The 18,267-nt window shown below is 57.8% G+C and overlaps 3 protein-coding genes across 3 annotated transcripts; 1 reads left to right on the top strand and 2 right to left on the bottom strand.

The window, feature by feature from the left end:
* Nucleotides 1–3,566: 3,566 nt before the first annotated feature.
* On the bottom strand, nt 3,567–4,037 carry LOC132320585 (histone H1B-like). Its single transcript, XM_059833111.1, has one exon. The coding sequence runs from the start codon at nt 4,035–4,037 to the stop codon at nt 3,567–3,569; it is 471 nt and encodes a 156-aa protein (XP_059689094.1).
* Nucleotides 4,038–6,174: 2,137 nt separating this feature from the next.
* Nucleotides 6,175–9,812, top strand: LOC132320584 (zinc finger protein RFP-like). The gene is made up of 7 exons (XM_059833110.1): nt 6,175–6,570; nt 7,273–7,368; nt 7,459–7,677; nt 7,775–7,797; nt 8,102–8,217; nt 8,609–8,656; nt 9,289–9,812. The coding sequence occupies exons 1-7, from the start codon at nt 6,175–6,177 to the stop codon at nt 9,810–9,812; spliced, it is 1,422 nt and encodes a 473-aa protein (XP_059689093.1).
* Nucleotides 9,813–13,411: 3,599 nt separating this feature from the next.
* Nucleotides 13,412–15,558, bottom strand: MGAT1 (alpha-1,3-mannosyl-glycoprotein 2-beta-N-acetylglucosaminyltransferase). Its single transcript, XM_059833122.1, is given in 3 exon segments — nt 13,412–14,047; nt 14,049–15,025; nt 15,547–15,558. Coding segments are annotated over 2 exon segments (1,341 nt in total). The 5' UTR covers nt 14,997–15,025; nt 15,547–15,558; the 3' UTR covers nt 13,412–13,654.
* Between the last annotated feature and the right edge of the window lie 2,709 nt (nt 15,559–18,267).

The following is an 18,267-nucleotide window of genomic DNA, read 5'->3' as shown; positions in this document are numbered from 1 at the left end:
CTTTTATTCGCACCTCACCCTTCCCTCAGTGCAGCTCCTTCAGTAACACGGGGCAGTGGCCACCCCTCGGTGCAGCTCTCCTATTGCCGCCTCGCCCGTCCCTCGGTGCAGCTCTTATCACCACCTCACCAGTCCCTCGGTGCAGCTCTTGCAATGCCGCCTGTCCCTCAGTGCAGCTCTTTCAGTGACATGGGGCACCACCCACCCCTCGATGCAGCTCTTTCAGTACCACCTTCACACCCCCCTTCCCCTCAGCACAACTTCTTTTATTCACACCTCACCCTTCCCTCGATACAGCTCTTTCAGTAACACGGGGCAGCACCCACCCCTCTTTGCAGCTCTTTTAGTACCACCTTCACGCCTCCCTTCCCCTCAGCACAACCCCTTTTATTCACACCTCACCCTTCCCTCGGTGCAGCTCTTTCAGTAACAGGGGGCAGCAGCCACCCCTCAGTGCAGCTCTTCTATTGCCGCCTCACCCATCCCTCCGTGCAGCTCTTTCAGTGATGGGGTGCGGCGGCCACCCCTCAGCACAGCTTGTATCGCCGCCTCCTCACCAGTCCCTCAGTGTGGCTCTTGCAATGCCGCCTCACATCACCTGTCCCTCGGTGCAGCTCTTTCAGTAACACGAGGCAGCAGCCACCCCTCGATGCAGCTCTTTCAGTACCACCTTCACACCCCCCTTCCCTCAGCACAACCCCTTTTAATCGCACCTCACCCTTCCCTCGGTGCAGCTCTGTCAGTAACACGAGGCAGCAGCCACCCCTCAGTGCAGCTCTTCCATGGCTTCCTCACAGCTCCCCTCAGCACAGCCTTTTACTCAACACCTCACCCGTCCCTCAGTGCAGCTCTTTTAGTGCCACACGCCTGTCCCTCAGTGCAGCGGCCACATCTACAGTACAGCCCTTTATTCAGACCGGGGCTGTCCCCCCGGTGCAGCTCTTCCAGGGGCACAGGACGGCAGCCACCCCTGGCTGCAGCTCTTATCACCATCTCACCCATCCCTCAGTGCAGGTCTTCTAACATCACCTCGCCCATCCCTCGGTGCAGCTCTTTCAGTGACATGGGGCAGCAGTCACCCCTCTCTGCAACTCTTTTAGTACCACCTTCACACCCCCCTTCCCTCAGCACACGCCTTTTATTCACACCTCACCCTTCCCTCGATGCAGCTCTTTCAGTAACACGGGGCAGCAGCCACCCCTCCGTGCAGCTCTCCTATTGCCACCTCGCCCGTCCCTCGGTGCAGCTCTTTCAGTGATGGGGTGCAGTGACCACCCCTCAGCACAGCTCTTTTATCACCGCCTCCTCACCAGTCCCTCGGTGTGGCTCTTCCAATGCCGCCTCACCTCACCTGTCCCTCGGTGCAGCTCTTTCAGTGACATGGGGCAGCAGCCACCCCTAGATGCAGCTCTTTCAGTACCACCTTCACATCCCCCTTCCCTCAGCACAACCCCTTTTAATCACACCTCACCCTTCCCTCGATACAGCTTTCAGCAACACGGGGCACCAGCAACCCCTCAGTGCAGTTTTTATCACTGCCTCGCCCGTCCCGCGGTGCAGCTCTTTCAGTGACACAGGGCAGCAGTCACCTCTTGATGCAGCTCTTTTAGTACCACCTTCGCACCTCCCTTCCCTCAGCACAACCCCTTTTATTCACACCTCACCCTTCCCTCGATGCAGCTCTTTCTGTAAGATGGGGCAGCGGCCACCCCTCAGTGCAGCTCTTCCATCACCACCTCACCCCTTCCCTCAGTGCAGCCTCTTTTACTCAACACCTCACCTGTCCCTCAGTGCAGTGGCCACACCTACAGCACAGCCCTTTATTCATACTGGGCCTGTCCCCTCGTTGCAGCACTTCCGGAGACAGAGCAGCAGCCGGCGTTCAGCACAGCTCTTCTATTGCTGCCTCACCCATCCCTTGGTGCAGCTCTTTCAGTGATGGGGTGCAGCAGCCACCTCTCAGCACAGCTCTTTTATCGCCACCTCACCAGTCCCTCGGTGCAGCTCTTGCAATGCCGCCTCACCTCACCCTTCCCTCACTGCAGCTCTTTCAGTGACATGGGGCAGCAGCCACCCCTCAGTGCAGCTCTTTCAGTACCACCTTCACACCCCCCTTCCCCTCAGCACAATCTCTTTTATTCACACCTCACCCTTCTCTCGATACAGCTCTTTCAGCAACATGGGGCACCAGCAACCCCTCAGCACAGCTTTTATTGCCGCCTCCTCACCAGTCCCTCGGTGCAGCTCTTGCAATGCCGCCTCACCTCACCTGTCCCTTGGTGCAGCTCTTTCAGTGACGTGGGGCAGCAGCCACCCCTCAATGCAGCTCTTATCACTGTCTCGCCTCACCCATCCCTCAGTGCAGCTCCTTTAATGCCGCCTCACACGTCCCTCGGTGCAGCTCTTTCAGTGACACGAGGCAGCAGTCACCCCTCGATGCAGCTCTTTCAGTACCACTTCACACCCCCCTTCCCCTCAGCACAACCCTTTTTATTCACACCTCAACTTTCCCTCAATACAGCTCTTTCAGCAACATGGGGCACCAGCAACCCCTCAGCACAGCTTTTATTGCTGCCTCGCCCGTCCCTCAGTGCAGCTCTTTCAGTGACACGAGGCAGCACCCACCCCTCTTTGCAGCTCTTTTAGTACCACCTTCACACCCCCCTTCCCCTCAGCACAACCCCTTTTATTCACACCTCACCCTTCCCTCGATGCAGCTCTTTCAGTAACACGGGGCAGCAGCCACCCTTCGGTGCAGCTCTTCTATTGCCGCCTCGCCCGTCCCTCGGTGCAGCTCTTTCAGTGATGGGGTGCAGCGACCACCCCTCAGCACAGCTCTTTTATCACCGCCTCCTCACCAGTCCCTCGGTGTTGCTCTTCCAATGCCGCCTCACCTCACCTGTCCCTCGGTGCAGCTCTTTCAGTGATGGGGTGCGGCGGCCACCCCTCAGTGCAGCTCTTATCACCACCTCACCAGTCCCTCGGTGCAGCTCTTGCAATGCCGCCTGTCCCTCAGTGCAGCTCTTTCAGTGACATGGGGCACCACCCACCCCTCGATGCAGCTCTTTCAGTACCACCTTCACACCCCCCTTCCCCTCAGCACAACTTCTTTTATTCACACCTCACCCTTCCCTCGATACAGCTCTTTCAGTAACACGGGGCACCAGCAAACCCTCAGCGCAGCTTTTATTGCCGCCTCGCCCATCCCTCGGTGCAGCTCTTTCAGTGACACGAGGCAGCACCCACCCCTCTTTGCAGCTCTTTTAGTACCACCTTCACACCTCCCTTCCCCTCAGCACAACCTTTTATTCACACCTCACCCTTCCCTCAGTGCAGCTCTTTTAGTAATGCGGGGACGGCGGCCACCCTTCGGCGCAGCTCTTTTATTGCCGCCTCGCCCCAGGGCTGACGGGGAGCACCTCCCTCCCTCCCAGCCCTCGCCGAGGGCAGGCGGCACCCCCTCGCTCTCCCGCCGCCCCGTGACCAGCTCCTCTGCTGAACCCCCTGGGGTGGCTCTTAAAAGAGCCTTTGGGTTCAACCACTACTGCTCCATCCACCACGCTCCTCTAACACTCGCTCCCAGCCGCCGCAGGGCCCCCGGCCTCCTCCGCACCCCCGGCCGCCTCCTCTGCCGCTGCCGCCGCCTTTCCCCGAGGTCTTCGCGGCTTCTTCAACCGCTGCGCAGTAACTTTAACAGCGCGCCTCCGTCCCTTAGCCTTCCCGGTGGGGCGCTGACGGGATTTACCAGCCGCCCTCCCGCGCTGCCCGGGTCCCTCCACTCGCTCCTTACCCTTAGGGCCGAGACGAAACGAACCGGCGACACCGCTGCCCGTCACCCGCTGCAGGAGCCCTTTGTTGACCAAAGCACAGAGCGCCACCTTTAGGCGGCCACCGTTTCGCCCCACATTGTAGCCTTCAGTGGCAAGTCTCTTCTTAATGACAGACAACGAAGCGCCTTTACGGCTCGTCGAGAGGCAAACAGCGCGCAGAATAAGCTCCGACAACGACGGCCACCCGCGCTTCTGCGGCAACGACATCGCCACCCCCGAGGTGGATGGCTGCGGCGCGGCCTTCCCACGCGGCATGGCCCGGCCGCCGGCTTCGAGCCGCGGCGCCGCGCCGCTCCGCTCCTCCCGCTCCGCTCCTTCTCTCTCCGCTGTCGCCCCCCGACTGCGCCGCAGCGCCGCCCGGCGGCCCTTTATATAGCCCCGTGCCGGACGCAACCGAGTCAACCTCTCCCCCTCCCCTCCGCGGCGGACGCAACCGAGTCAACCTCCACGCGCCGCTGCCCCCGCCCCTCCCTCCCACCGGCGCCAAAATGGGCTTTTACCCCCAAAACCGCAGTTCCCGCCCCCAAAAAAGAAGCGCCAGAGCTGGGCTCACCCCCCCCCGTTCGCGGCCCCCGCGGCCAGGCCTTAGAGCAACGCTGTTAAAAAAAAACACCCCTAAAATGCTAAAATTTGCCCTAGAATGCCAAGCGGGTGTGACACATGCTTGCCCCAAGGCGCTGCGGCTGCAGGAGGTGCTTATAACAGAAAAAATAAAGATTAAATAAATCTTAATTAGTAGTTTGGTGTTGGTTGTGCACACACAAACAATATAAATGTAAAAAAAAAAAAGTATATTTTTGGAAAAAAATTATACTTAGCGTAGCTGTGCCTTCCCCTGCTACTGCCGAAGCCTCTCAGAGGCTGATATTTGCCTTGAAAAAGACCAGTAAGTGCTTGAAACAACACAGAAATAATTAGAGATTAAATTTACCCGTGTTTAATAAAATTTCTGCTCCAGCCATTTGTTGCAAAAAAAATACATTTAAAAAGAAAACAAAACAAAATGTTCTGAGTATTTTCGTTCCCCTTTTTCTGTCTGGAGAGCGGCCCGCAGACATTAAACTCGAGCATTGATTTTGGTGCGGTTTCTCCTGTTTCACCCTCTCTCGCTGCATCGCGCTCCGCTCCATCGCGCAACCTCGAGGCCCCCACGCGGGTGTTGAACAGCGGGAAGCGGGATCACAAACACCGCCTCCTATTGGCCGCCGGACGCGCTGAGGCTTCCTATTGGCTGCGCACGATCAACCAATGAGAACAGATCTTTTCGATCCCCTCTCCCGCGGTGAAGGTGGGCTCCCCCCGCGCCCAGTCCCTCCCTGCCCAGGGAGGAATCTGGGTCTGTTAACGGGGTTTTGGGGGGGTAACTAATGCCCGGCGGGTTTTTTGCATCGCTTTTGCCTGTTTTTGCGCTCGTTGCCACCCGGGAGGGGGGTTTGGCAGCACCTCTGATTTCCCCTGAGGAAGGGGCCGTGGTTTTCCTGGGGAAAAGCCAAAGCTGATGAATTTGGGGCTCAGCGACCTGCAGTTTTTACAGCTCTGTTTGGCAACATCCAACTTATTTCACTGCTTTATCAGCCTTATTCATAACTCTAATAATCCCTGATTAGTCTCTTTTTTTAAAAAATATATTTTTATGTGAGCTACATTCTATAAAAGTGAAACTTCCAGCTCGAAGACTCTCGTTTGGTTTGGTTCCCCAAATTAATTTTATTATACAACTGCATTAACATTATTCCCGCCTGGAATGGGAGCTCGGCAGCCTCAGCTTCAGGCTGCTCTAATGCCATTTCCAGCTATAGATCCTGTGCCCGCTAATTCTTAGCTTTTCCCCTCCGCTCCTTATTTTTCACGTCTGATTTTGGTGCTGAGATTCAGCGGCGGTTTTTTATTTCCCTTTAAAGCTCCCACCAGGCTTATGGCTGCCGACACGGCTAATATCCGCGTGAGCTCTGCGGGACTTAGCAGGAACTCTGCTCACTCCTTGCATTCCTGCATTAATCCCTGCTTTCTACAGCCACCCTCCGGCTGCGGTTTGCTTCCCCTGGGCGCAGCCGGAGTGGCTGAAAAATCACCTTGCAAATAAATCACCTCTCCGAACCCCGTGGCAATCGCTGCCTGCGTTCCCCGCTGGCGTTAATTCTTTGCTGCCCTTGTCCTTGGGGGTTGTTTTATTGCTGGGGCGGTGAGAACGGCGCATAAGCTCTGCGTTTCTTCTCTCCGTCAGGTTCCGGATGCCGACGCCGGCCTCCTGCCCCATCGCCGCTTCCAGGAAAACCGTCGCCCGGCCCCTTCGTGTGGGCGTTTCTCCCTGCGCTCATAAAAAAACAACCCCTTCGCCTCGACCATGGCAGCGGGAGACGTCGTGGAAAACCTCCAGGAGGAAACCACCTGCGCCATCTGCTTGGATTTCTTCCGCGATCCCGTCATGCTCCTGGCTTGCGGCCACAATTTTTGCCGCCGTTGCCTCGATCGTTGCTCCGTGGATGCCGCCGGGGCCGGCTCCTGCCCCCAGTGCCGTTTACCTTTCCCCCGCGGCGGCTTCCGTCCCAACCGGCAACTGGCCAACGTGGTGGCAGCCGTCCGGGAGCTGGCAACGCCGGCGGCGGAGGAGCTTTGCCGGCGGCACCGCCAACCCCTCACCCTTTTTTGTCGCCGGGATGGCATCCTGCTCTGCACTGCCTGCGCCGAGCATCGCGCCCACCCTGCCGTGCCCCTCGAAGAGGCTGCTCGCTGGTACAGGGTGAGCGAAACCCCCGCTCAAGCACCCTCTCCCTGCCTGAGCGATGCTAAAATCCCGATTTCCCTTAAAACTCAGCCCCAGAAATGCGTATTTTCTCATGGGGCAAAGCTTTTCCCCATGTTTCCAGGGGAAAAAAAGCACCGCGAGCATCCGAAAGTCAAAACTGAGCTGAAACGCTGCAATTTGCTGAGGCTTAAATATGCAACGGGGTGTGGGGGTGGCGGTTTGGGAACCGAAACTCTAAATATCGGTGATTTAAAAGCTCCTGCTCTCACCCAGCGCCTGTGCTGTGGAGGGATCCCGCTCCGCTTCTCGTGCGGAGGAGAACTGGGGATCCCCAAAGGGGGTCGGGACCCGTCTGGGGGTGCAAGGAGGGTGGAGAAAGGAGGGTTGGGGTGTTGAAGGGGACTTTTTAGGGGACGTCTTGGGGAGATGGGGTACCCCAGCCTGGCTGGGAGACCCGTGGTGGCCATATATCACTATATATTTGTATATCTATAGGGATAGTGCGTCGGTATACACATAGCATAGCTATAGAACTAATTATAAAGTGCATATACGTGCGTATATCTGCTTCAACACAGCTGGGGAGGAGGATGAGGATGGGGCCACCCACACTGGCCATATCCTGGGTGCTTCAGGGGTCCTGGGCCCCCCTTTCCCCCCCCCTCCAGGAGCCAAAACCCCTTTTCCCGGTTGCAGGAGCGGTTCGAAGCTTCCCTAAAAGCCCTGCAAGAGGAGGACGAGCGACGCGCCGGGCTGGCGGCGGCGGCGGAGGAGACGAGACAGGAGATGCTGGTGGGTGCTCCTGCTCTTGGGGTGCACCGTGGGGGCCAAACTGCTTCATCCCCGCCCCCAGCATCCTCCTCCTCTCCCTTCATCCCCCAGACTCGAGTTGATGCCGAGAAACAGAAGCTGCTGGCGGTGCTGGACGGGCTCCGGCGGGCGCTGGGCGAGCAGGAATCGCGGTTCTTGATCCGTCTGGGTCGCCTGCGCCGAGGGCTGGAGGAGCAGCGACGCAGTGAAACCGCCGAGCTGGCCCGGCTCCGGCAACGCCGCACCGAGCTCCAGGCCAAGTGCCGGCAACCGGACGGTGAGCTGCTACGGGTGAGCCAAATCGTTCCCCAAAATCCCTCTGTTTTCCCCTTCTTTGGCTTTTATTCCCAGGAAACAGCCCTGAGCATCTCTCTCCCTTCCTCTCCAGGATGCCCAAATCACCCTGAGCAGGTACCGGGGCCAAAAAGCATCACCAAGAACACCGGTTTTGGGCCAAAATCCTCCAGTTTAGGGGTTCCCTCCTCACCCTGCATCCTTTTCCCTCGGGATTTCTCCTTTTGAGCTGGGGGAGGTTGACAGTTGATCCCGAGCTTGGTGGCAATGGGGGAATCTCCCGTGGCGTGTTGCAGGAGCTGGAGCTTTTCCTGGGGAAGTAAAGCACGGAGGAAGGTGCTTTCCCCAGGGTTTTCCAGCACGGGGAAGGGAAATTTGGGGATTTCCTGGCATTAAACACCCCGATTTGCCCCCTCCCGAGGTGCACCGAGTGGAGGGCGCAGCCGCTGCTGCCGCCGATGCCGGAGCTGGAAGTGGAGCTTGAGGATTTTTCCCTGAAAACCAATGTGCTGGCGGAGGCGGTGACACAGTTTAAAGGTGTTTGGAGGGGAAAAATTGGCAAAAAAGGGGATTTAAGAAGGAAAAACGGGAGGCTGGAGTGGGGTTGGGGGGGGCAGAGCCCCCCCAGGGTTGGCAAAGTTTGGCTGGAAGGTCCAAGCATCACAAATGCCCTTTTAATTAATAAAAATTCAGGGATTTATCCCTTTCAAGGCAGCCTTAGGGGGTGGGAAGCTGCAGGTGGGAGGTGCAGAGGGTGCTGGCTGTTAATTAGCACCCAAATTAGGAGAGTAATTAGGTGTGGAGGGAGGCGATGCCCCACACAAAGGGGGGTTGAGTCTCCCACCTCTCCGTGCAATGGGGAGTGGGGGGGATGGACCGTGGGGCAGCCCCAGGGATACGAATCTCCGGAGTCATCTTCTCTTTCCAGACATCTTGGGCTTCTCCCTGGAGGAAGACTCGGGGGGATACCGGAGAGGTGAGTTGGGCTTCAGGGCTTTGTGTTCAGCGCCTGGGGCCGATGCTCAGATTCGGCATCCAGAGGTGTGGCTCAGATGCAAAATCCGGAGCCAATGCTCCGGCACAACGCCCGGGACCGATGCTCTGGTGCAATATTTAGAGCTGATAATCAGGTGCAACGTTTGAAGCTGATGCTGCGGTGCAGCGTCCGGATGCAACGCCCAGGAGCAAATCCTGGGACTCATCCTCAGGCGCAATATTTGGAGCTGACGCTCTGGTGCAACACCCAGGTTGGATGCTCCAGTGTGATATTTAGGGCCAAAGCTGCAGTGCAATGCCTGGGACCGATGCTTGGGTGCAATATGTGAGGGTGATGCTCCAGTGCAACATTTAGAGCTGATGATCAGGTGCAATATTTGAAGCTGACGCTCCGGTGCAATGCCCGGGTGCAATTCCTGGGGTTGAGAAGCTCTGGAGCAACATTTGGAGCTGATAATCAGGAGCAACACCCCGGTCTGATGCTCAGGGGCAACATTTAGAGCTCGTGATGCTGTGCAACACCTGGGGCTGATGCTCCAATGCCTCGGTGCAACATTTAGAGCTGATAATTAGGTGCAAGATTTGAAGCTGATACCCCTCTCCCCTCTACAGCAACCGTGACGCTGGACCCGGCCACAGCTCACCCCCAAATCCTGGTCTCGGCAGACGGCCGGACGGCGGGACGCCGGGAATCCCCCTCAGCTCCTCTTCCCTCGGGAACGGAGCGTTTCGAGTCTCTCCGCTGCGTTTTGGGTCGGGAGGGCTTCGCGGGGGGCCGGCACCGTTGGGCCGTGGAGGTTCGGCCCGGTCCCGACTGGGCGCTGGGGGTGGCTCGGGAGTTCGTGTCCCGTAAGGGCTGTTTCGGTCTCAGCCCCGAACGAGGGGTTTGGGCCGTGGGGCAGTGGTTGGGGCAGCTACAGGCTCTCACCTGGCCCAGCCCCACATCTCTGCCTCACGGCCGCGTGCCCAGGCGCATCGAGGTGGCTTTGGATTACGCCGGGGGGCGGGTGGCTTTCCGCGACGCCGAGAGCAAAACGGAAATCTTCGCCTTCCCCCCGGCCGCTTTCGCCGGCGAACGACTCCGGCCGTTGCTCTGGCTGGGAGAGGGGCCGGCTCTGCTCACCCTCTGCCCCTAAACCCCCCAAAACCCCACCCTGACCCCCCCAAAACCAGACCCCAACGAACCCCCCGCTCAATAAACAGCCCCAGCCCCATTTGCTTTGCCTTTTAACACCTAATTTAGCAAAAGTAATCACATTTTGCCCTCCTGCTCCTCGCTGGGTTTGCACAGATTCAAAATTTTCCTTAAACACCTTTTTTTGCAGCTCTGCCCAGTAGTTCTCTGGTGAAAATAAGCCTTGAAAAGGGGAAAAAAAAACCCAGGGAATACCTTGCTTTCCACTGCGGCTTTGCAGTGCTCACCCCAAACCCCTTTCCCAAACCAACCCCACCCTGAATGCATGGTTTTCACCCATTTAGTTATTATTTTTTATAGAGGGGGGAAAAAATTAAAGAAAGAGGAGGAAATTGCACATGGACCCAGAGCAGAGGGAGATTTTGCATGCTGGGGAGAGGGGCTGCACCCAAAGCACTTTTTTTGGACAATTTAATGGGTTTTTCCCCCCGTCACACTGCATTGCCCCACGAGGAAATACCCCCAGTGGGAAAATGGAGAGATTTTCTGTCTCCCCAGCTGTTTGTCAGTGGAAATACAGCCCAGAAAAACAGGGAGAATCATCGTAAAAAAATAAAACAGGAAGAAAAAGGGTTTTGCTGCTGCTGCTGGTGGACGCCTCGTAGAAAAGTTTTGCAAGCGGAGAAGTTTCTGCTTAAGATTCACAGAAAAATTAGGGGAAATGGGATAAAACCACTTCTTGTGCCTCCCATGATCGCTTGGGCTGGGCCCTTCCCGTGGTTTCGCAATCGCTGCTGGGATGTGAGCGGGGAGAGAGGCCACAGACAGGATTTTATCCCCTGTTTCAGTGCCTGAGAGCAAATGAAAGGGGAAAAAAATAAACAAACCAGCACCTTGAGACAGCAGGAAGTCGTTATTAGGGTTAAACCACGTAATAAAGCGCTCTTATCAGGCAGCGCAGGCATGACCAGGCAGGTCTCTGCCTCTTACAGCCCCAATTGCTCTGCCTCTGCTGCCAGACTTGCCTCCTTATCCACAGAGACTCGCGACATCGGCCCGAGGGAGAGGAAAAACCACGAGGAAATGCAGCAGGGAGGGCGGCTGCTTTCATCTTCGGGGGCCTAATCTTAAATAAGGCCCCTGACAAACCCACAGATCACCGCTAAACCCAAATTACAGCCTGGCTCGGTTGTGTAATTAGTTGTTTCCCCGCTTGGCTCACGATGAGGTAGGTCATAGGTGATGTTGCCCTCAAAACGTGAGGGCTCGTTACAGCACAAGGTCCAGCGATGCTTCGTGTCGCGAGCACAAATCAAAGTGCTTCTTCACAGCATCCTGCTCCAACAAACGAGCTCCTGGTGCTCCATTCCTTCTGCTTTTCCTCTGAAAAGCTTGATAGAGTTTTAATTTGAAAGCCCACGCCAAGAAAATAAAGTCTAAACAACAAAAAAATCCGCCTTTCTGTGTAGCTCAGCAGGCCTGGAGCCGGCTCTCCAGCGCTGGGGTGGGGGAAATCAGCCTCTTTTCACCCGAAGGCACCTCACGAGGCTCACGTCGGCGATGTGGATGGTGGATCGTTTGGCGTGGAGAGCGCACAGGCCCCACTCCTCAAGCAGATCCAGCAGATGCGCCTCGCAGCCCTCCCGCAGAGCCGCCACGGCAGTGCCGAGGATGGCGAAACCGCCCCGAGTGACAGAAAAGCCTCGCATCAAACCGCGAAAAGAGGCCGCAGGGAGCAGCTTAAGGCTTTTTTTCCGCGAGACACGGAGCTTTTTCCACAGCGGTGGAGCCCGGCGGGGAGGTCGGCGCGTTTTAGGGGGGTTTGGGGCTGGAGAAGGAGCGTTTTCGGGGGGTTTTTTAGCTGCTGCCGCCGCCACCTGCTTCACTCGCGCCATCCCGCTGAGCTGTTCCCACCAAACCCCGCGCCCCGCCTTCTAGAAGAGCCCGTCGCGCTCTGATTGGCTGCTTCGACGGCTACCGCAGCGTCTCATTGGCTGCTCCTCCCCGCGGTACCCTCCTCCCACTACCTGCCTCAGGAGCGGACCTGAGTGAAAACCGCGCAGCCGGCGAAGCGCGGCGCGCTCGGAGGGGCGGACCGGAGTGAGGACTGCGGTTGCCCTGCGAGGGCGGGAGCGTTACACCCCCCCCCCCCCCCGGCTCCTCATGGGGGTCCATTTTAAGTGGAAAAAGGCGGATTTCGGGGGTCGGATTCGTAACTATTCGGGTGAATAATCGGCGGGTGTTTACAGAAACGGTGCTCAAAAGGCTCTTTTTTTTTAATCACCATCTCGTTACACCCAAAAGACACCAATTTGAGCATATTTTGCCCCAAAGTACAGCTCCAGTGCAAACCGGGGGAGTGTCGGGGCTTTTAATCCTTTGGTTTTGGGGAGGTTTGGCCCATTTTGGGCACTTTCCCCGGGGCGAGCAGCCAGCGCGATGGGAAACAGGGATTTTCCACCTCAAAAACAGAGCCCGCAGGGAAGAAAACCCCAAATTGGGGAGGAATTGGTTAATAAATGAGGGGCTTCGCACCGCTGCCTCGAGGCGAAAGTGCTGAAAAACCCCAGAACCCCCATTTTTTGGGCGGACTGTCCCCCTTTTAAGTGAAAATAAGGAAATTTGGTGTTCTCAGCACCAGCAGTGGAGGTGGGGGGGAAACTGGTCCCACACAGTGTGAGGAAACGGCTCCAAAAATACCCCTAAAACCACCTGGATTTAACCCAAATGCTCCTGGGGGGGTGGGCATAAATCCCTCCCAGTGTCGCCAGTCTGCCCAGTTCCCCTCTCCACCCTTTCCCCCCTCTTCTTATCCCAAATTCTTGGGATAAAAATTCATAATTTCATTCAGTTTCTTCCATTTCATAACTTCCCCTGCTCCGAAAAGAGGCTTTTTTCACCCCAAAACAAAGCCGAGTGGGACATTTCCCCCCCACCCCCCCACCCCAAGCGGCGTCTGAGGGTTTATTTCAGTTTAAAAGGGGCTTTTTTTAACATAAAAGGGGCTTTTTAGCAGCAGAAATTATGCCCCCTGCCAAACCCCAGTACTCCAAGCCTGGAACGTATAGGGCAGAACGTATAGACCAGCAAGCAGGCTGTGGTATAGGGCATTACTATAGCGAGGGGAGCATATGGACCGCGATATAGGGCTGGATATAGAGCCCAGACCCTATAGCCCAATATATGGACATAGCCCAAACCGTATGATCCCATATAGTACATTGTGTGTACACATATACAGTATATATAGGGCCCAGAAAGCACAGCCACGTATAGGGAGTAGAGCACAGACCCTTACACAGCCCAACACAGAGCCTGGAATATAGGGCCGAGACCGTATAGGACCCAGGGCGTATACGTCTGTATAGACCCATATAGATCCGTATAGACCCATATAGATTCGTACAGACCCATATAGATCTGTATAGACCCCCACAGGCCAGCTTACGGCCCGTAGCGCCCAGAGCATCGAGCCAAATATAGGGACGAGGCCCTATAGCGCTATACAGGACCTGACGGAGCTGGCAGCCGGGCTGAGCGGTAGCGAAAGAAATCTGAATTTTGGGGGTTTTTAGGGTTGGGTTTTTTTGTTTTTTTGCCTTTTATTCTGGAAAATAATTCCTCCTCACGGAGCCGCCTCTGCCCCGAATTTCCCCCCGCGGCGGCACGGGAGAAGCGGCGGGCGAGCGGCGCTCGGCCAAATCCTCCCCGCTACAGACACGCCAGAAAAAAAAAAACAACCCAAAAAAAAAACCAAACAACCCCCAAAAAAATGACGAAAAAGGGGGAAACCCACCCAAAAACCCCAAACAAACCCCACACCAAGCGGAGCAACAGCGGCCGCTAACTCCAGCTGGGATCGTAACCCCTCCAGTCGGAAGGTGGGGCGAGATAAACGCGACGGCCCCGGTAGACGAAGCTGACGATGCCGCGATAACCGGCGCGGGGGACGCCGGATTTGAGGTCGTCCATCAGCCCCAGGGCTTTGGCGAAGGCTTTGAAGGAATCGCGGCTGCTGTACTGCAACCGGACGGCGCCCAGCTCCCGCCGCCGGTTCCCCTGGAGCTCTTCCACCCTCACCTCCGGCGCAGCGTAAACCTTGGGGAGGAAAGAACGTTCGTACTCTTCCTTTTTGAGGTAAGAAAGATCCAGTTGGGTAAAAGGCACGAAATGGTCGTTAAGTTTGATAAATTTTAAATACTGATCGAAAAATTGCCCGTGGCTCACTCCTTTACGAACCGAACGTCATCGTACGGGAGACTTCGGGGCGGACGCAGGAACGATCTCGGCGCTGTTCGGGTTGACGCATCCAATCGTCCCAAAAAGCTCGCGGCCATTTGGGTTCGAGTTCATCCCAAAGTTCGGCTAAAAGCAACCAACCGAGACCGGGAAAAAAATCAGTCCGGTAAAGCAATTCGGCTTGTCCCACGTCCACCATTTGCTCTTTCCCGTTGTCGTTCCAAGCGGAGACGCACCAGAGGCTGCGATCGGCGAGGAGGAGCGGGAACGTCGCTTGGAAATACTCGAAAAAATCCGGAGCGACTTCTAAATCGTCCTCTACCACGATGGCGGCGCGGTAACGGAAGGTCCGGAAAACCTGTCCCAACGCCCAACGATAATGCCGAGCGATTTTATAATAACCTTGGAATTTACGGTGCTCCGCCGGCACCGGGATATCACTGAGATCGGGTTGTCGGATATGAGCCACGGCGTCGCCGTAGGAGGCGATGACGCGAGCCGTTTCGGCGTGACCGCAATCCTGGCTGACGATGACGGGGAAACGTTGGGCCGAAGGTCGGTAGCGTAGGAGTTTATCCAAACACCGACGGACGGTGCTGCGGTCGCAAGCCATCACCAAGACCGGTAACACCGCGCCGGCGGGATCGGTGAGTCGCGGCGGCGGTGGTGGCGGGGAGGGCGGCGGGGAGGGTTTGGGGGTGATTCTAACCCCGCGCCGTCGTCCCCACAACCCGCTGTAGCGGTGAATTTGGCGCAGGAGTTCTTTTTGCCGTTCCAATTCGGTTTCGGCATCTTGCGCCAAACGGATCACCTCCGCCGTCAGTCGGTCGCCTTCGCCGGGGGAGGCCGGGGAGGGCGGGCGGCTCCAGAGGAAGAGGAGGAGGAGGCCGTTCCAGGCGATGAAGAGCGCCGCCCCCCACAACACCAGGCTGCTCTTCTTCAGCATCCTTCAGCGCTCACTCCCACGCCATGGACCTGGGGGCAAAACACAGGAGGAGGGGGGGGGTTAGAAACAGAGGGGACCCCCTCTTTCACCCCCAAACCGGTGCTGGAGGGGGACAGGGACACCCCACGGCGGTGTCACCCCAAAACACCCGGTGAGACGCTCAATCCGCGCCCCGGCCTCCCCAGAAAGAGGAACAGCCTCCCCCAGGGAGAGGAAGCGAAACCGCGCGGGGGCCCGGAGCCTCCCACCAGAGACGTGGCACCGCGGAGATACAAAAAAACCCCATGAAATAAGGGGGAAAAAAGGCAAATAATAAACCCCAAACCCAAATGCCGGTGCGGGGAGGAGGGGGGCAGAGTCCGCTCCCGTTAAACGTTAACCGGGGCGGGGTGGGGGGGGGCGGCTCCGGTGAGGATTTGCCACCATGGAGGTGGGGGGGGGGTGAAGTGTGGGTGGTTTCTGTTTGAGAAATGGGGATAAATAGAATAAAATATCAAATCTGAGCACTAAAATCTTCATAAAATCCTGTTTTTAGTGAGTTTTTACTCACCCGGAGCCCAGCCCGGCTTCTGCCGGTGGAGTCGAGACGTCAGCGAGGGCAGGAAAGGGGAGGAGAGGGGGGGAAAAAAGGGGAATTAAGAGAAAAAAGAAGAAAAAAAATAAGGAAGAGAAAAAAAAACAACAGAGAAAATAAAGAAAAAGGGGAAAAAAAAAAGCAATTGCTTAACTCTGGTGAGGGAGCGGCACAGGCGAGCAGCTCAAGGGTTAACGCCGCCGCAGGCCACGTTGGCGGGCGGAAAAAGGGAATTAAAAGCCAAAAAAACACCCGGAAAAGGGGTATTTAAAAGGAAAAAAGGAAAAAAAAAGGGGTGTAGAGCGATGGGAAGGGGGGTGAGCCCGGCGGCACCACGATTTCCTCCCCAGGAGGGGAAGGGTGAAGGCAGAAAGCGCCGGCAACACCGTGAGTTCCCCCTTCCCGGCCCCGAAACGGTGGTCTGGCCCCGGAAAAGCAGCCAGAGAGAAGGAAAGAGGGGAAAAAAAGAAGGGGGAAAAAGTAAATTTAGGGGATTTCGCGCTTCCCAGTTGGGTCCCTGCGGAGGGAGCCGCTGGGGTTAAGCCGTACCTGCGGGGCTGGAAGCGGCTCAGCCTCGTGGCAGCCCAAACCGTCGGTGTTTTGGCCCAGAATGAGGGGTTTGGGCTCAAAAGGAGGGTGTTTTGGCCCCAAATTGGGGTGTTTTGGCCCAAAGGGGGGGGGTTCAGCTGCGGTTTTACCCGGCGTTTCGTGGCGGCGAGGCACAAGCCGGTGGCGAGGCGCTGAGTAAGCAGAGCCGGGGATTTTCCCTGCCCTCGGCTTCGCTCCGGGGGAGACTCTGATCGAGCGATAATTCTATCAAATAAAATCCTCCGGCACCCCAAAAATCCCCCAAATCTGGAGAGAGGGGCAATGTGTCCCCCCCTTTTTTCCCCTCAGGTGTTTTTGGGGGTGTAACACCCCAAATTTGGAAAACCCCAAAGTTTTTTTGGAGATTTTAAGCTCCTTTCCCTCGCCACGGCATCCCCCAGAGACCCCAAAACCACCAGATTTCAGGTGAACGCCCGCCAGTTTTGCGCCGCCACCCCTAAATTACTCATTAAATATTCTTTTTAATTAATCCAGGCTCTTTTTTGCACCCTGGGGGAAAGCGGCTCCGGCCTCGGCGACACCAAAACCACCCGGGAGGGACCGAGGAAGCGAGCGCTGCTTTCGGGGAAACCCCCCACCCCGATTTTTCACCTGAATTTTTACACCTTTTTGGCTTCGTTTCAGCCTGGGCGACACGAAAATAAACCGCAACGACGCGGCTCGATGGAAACAAACCCTCGTTTGGGGCAAAATTAATCCCTGCTCCCATGGGATTCGCCACAAGCGTCACCCGAGCGCCTCGATCTTCCTAAAAATCCAGGGGTTTTCCCCCCTTTTGCTTTTTTGGGAGATTTTAACCGCCTTCCAGTGGGAATTTGAGGGCGAGCACCCGGGAAAAACGTCTCCCTTCTCTCTCCGGGTTAAAATCCTCGGGGTTTACCTGGTTGTGGCTCGCTCCAGGGGGAGGGGGGTCGCTGGGGTTCCCCCCTCCCCCCGCCTTTTCCACAGCCGCCCGGGAATCCCTCGGGAATCGGGGGTGAAGTCTCTGCTTCTCTCCCGTCGGAGCTTCCCCGTGGAGGGGGGGGGGGAAGGGAGGCGGGTCAGGCCATGGTGGGGGCTGTGTCCGTCTGTCGGTCCATTGTCTCGGGGCTCAGCATCCCCCGGCCCCCGGCCATGGTTTTTTGGGGGGTGGGTGTCTCTGGTGAGCTCTAAAAATGAGGAGGAAAAGGTTAAAATGCCCAAATTCCCTCCCAACCCCCCCCCCCTTATGGAGGGAACAGCCCCCACTGTACCTCCCCGGGGATGGGGCAGCCCCCCAAAATCCCCGAGGAGAGGAATTCCTGTGGGGAATGGGGGGGCCGCCTCCTCCCTGCCCCATAGTGACGGGGGATCGTCCCCCCCAGCCCCTATAGGGGACAGGGGAGCCCCCCCAGCCCTCGGGACACCCCCATATGGGGGGCAGAGCAGCCCCCCCAGCCCCATAGCAGCCCCCCCAGCCTGCTTGACACCTCTATAGGGGACAGGTGAGCCCCCCCCCACCTTCCTGACACCCATATAGGGACCAGGGGTGTCCCCCCCCTCCCGACACCCCTATAGGGGTCAGAGGAGCCCCCCCAGCCCCTCCTGCCACCCCCCCAGGGGACGCTGAAGGCCCCTCCACCCCCCCAGGGCACAGCGCCGGCCCTATAGGCGACAGGAGGGGCCCCCCCAGCCACAAGGGACAGGGGGATCCCCCCCAGGCCGCCCCCCACCCCCGTGGGGCCCGATCCAGCCCCACTGCCCGCCCCCGGGCCCCCCCCCCGGTACCAGCGGCGCCTCCCGGCAGCGCCCGCCACTTCCGCCCCGCCGCACCGGAAGCGACGCCATGGCAACGGCGAGGCCCCGCCCCCGAGTGCTCGCCGCCCCGGCAGACCACGCCCCCCAGAGTCCCAGGCCACACCCCCGATGGCGCAGGGGACGGCGAGGGGGCGGGTAGCCACGCCCCTTTGCGGCTGGGTCACGCCCCTTTGCGGCCGAGCCACGCCCCTTTGTGACCGGGCCACGCCCCCAGGTGACCACGCCCCCTCCGCTGAACGGTCACGCCTCCCACGGCTCGGCCACGCCTCCTCTCTGGCCCCGACCACGCCCCCTGCCGGGCTTCCCTCATCA

Source organism: Gavia stellata, chromosome 39, assembly GCF_030936135.1.
Source record: "Gavia stellata isolate bGavSte3 chromosome 39, bGavSte3.hap2, whole genome shotgun sequence".
Lineage (NCBI taxonomy): Eukaryota > Metazoa > Chordata > Aves > Gaviiformes > Gaviidae > Gavia > Gavia stellata.
Note: the sequence above shows the minus strand (reverse complement) of the source record. Positions and strands in the feature narration are given on the sequence as shown.

Excerpts from the sequence above, each read along its gene's own strand:
- LOC132320585 (XM_059833111.1), bottom strand. The coding sequence starts at position 4,037 with ATGTCGTTGCCGCAGAAGCGCGGGTGGCCGTCGTTGTCGGAGCTTATT.
- LOC132320584 (XM_059833110.1), top strand. The coding sequence starts at position 6,175 with ATGGCAGCGGGAGACGTCGTGGAAAACCTCCAGGAGGAAACCACCTGC. Across the intron at positions 7,369-7,458 it reads AGACGAGACAGGAGATGCTG|ACTCGAGTTGATGCCGAGAA; the intron begins GTGGGTGCTCCT and ends TTCATCCCCCAG. Across the intron at positions 7,798-8,101 it reads GCCCAAATCACCCTGAGCAG|GTGCACCGAGTGGAGGGCGC; the intron begins GTACCGGGGCCA and ends CCCCCTCCCGAG.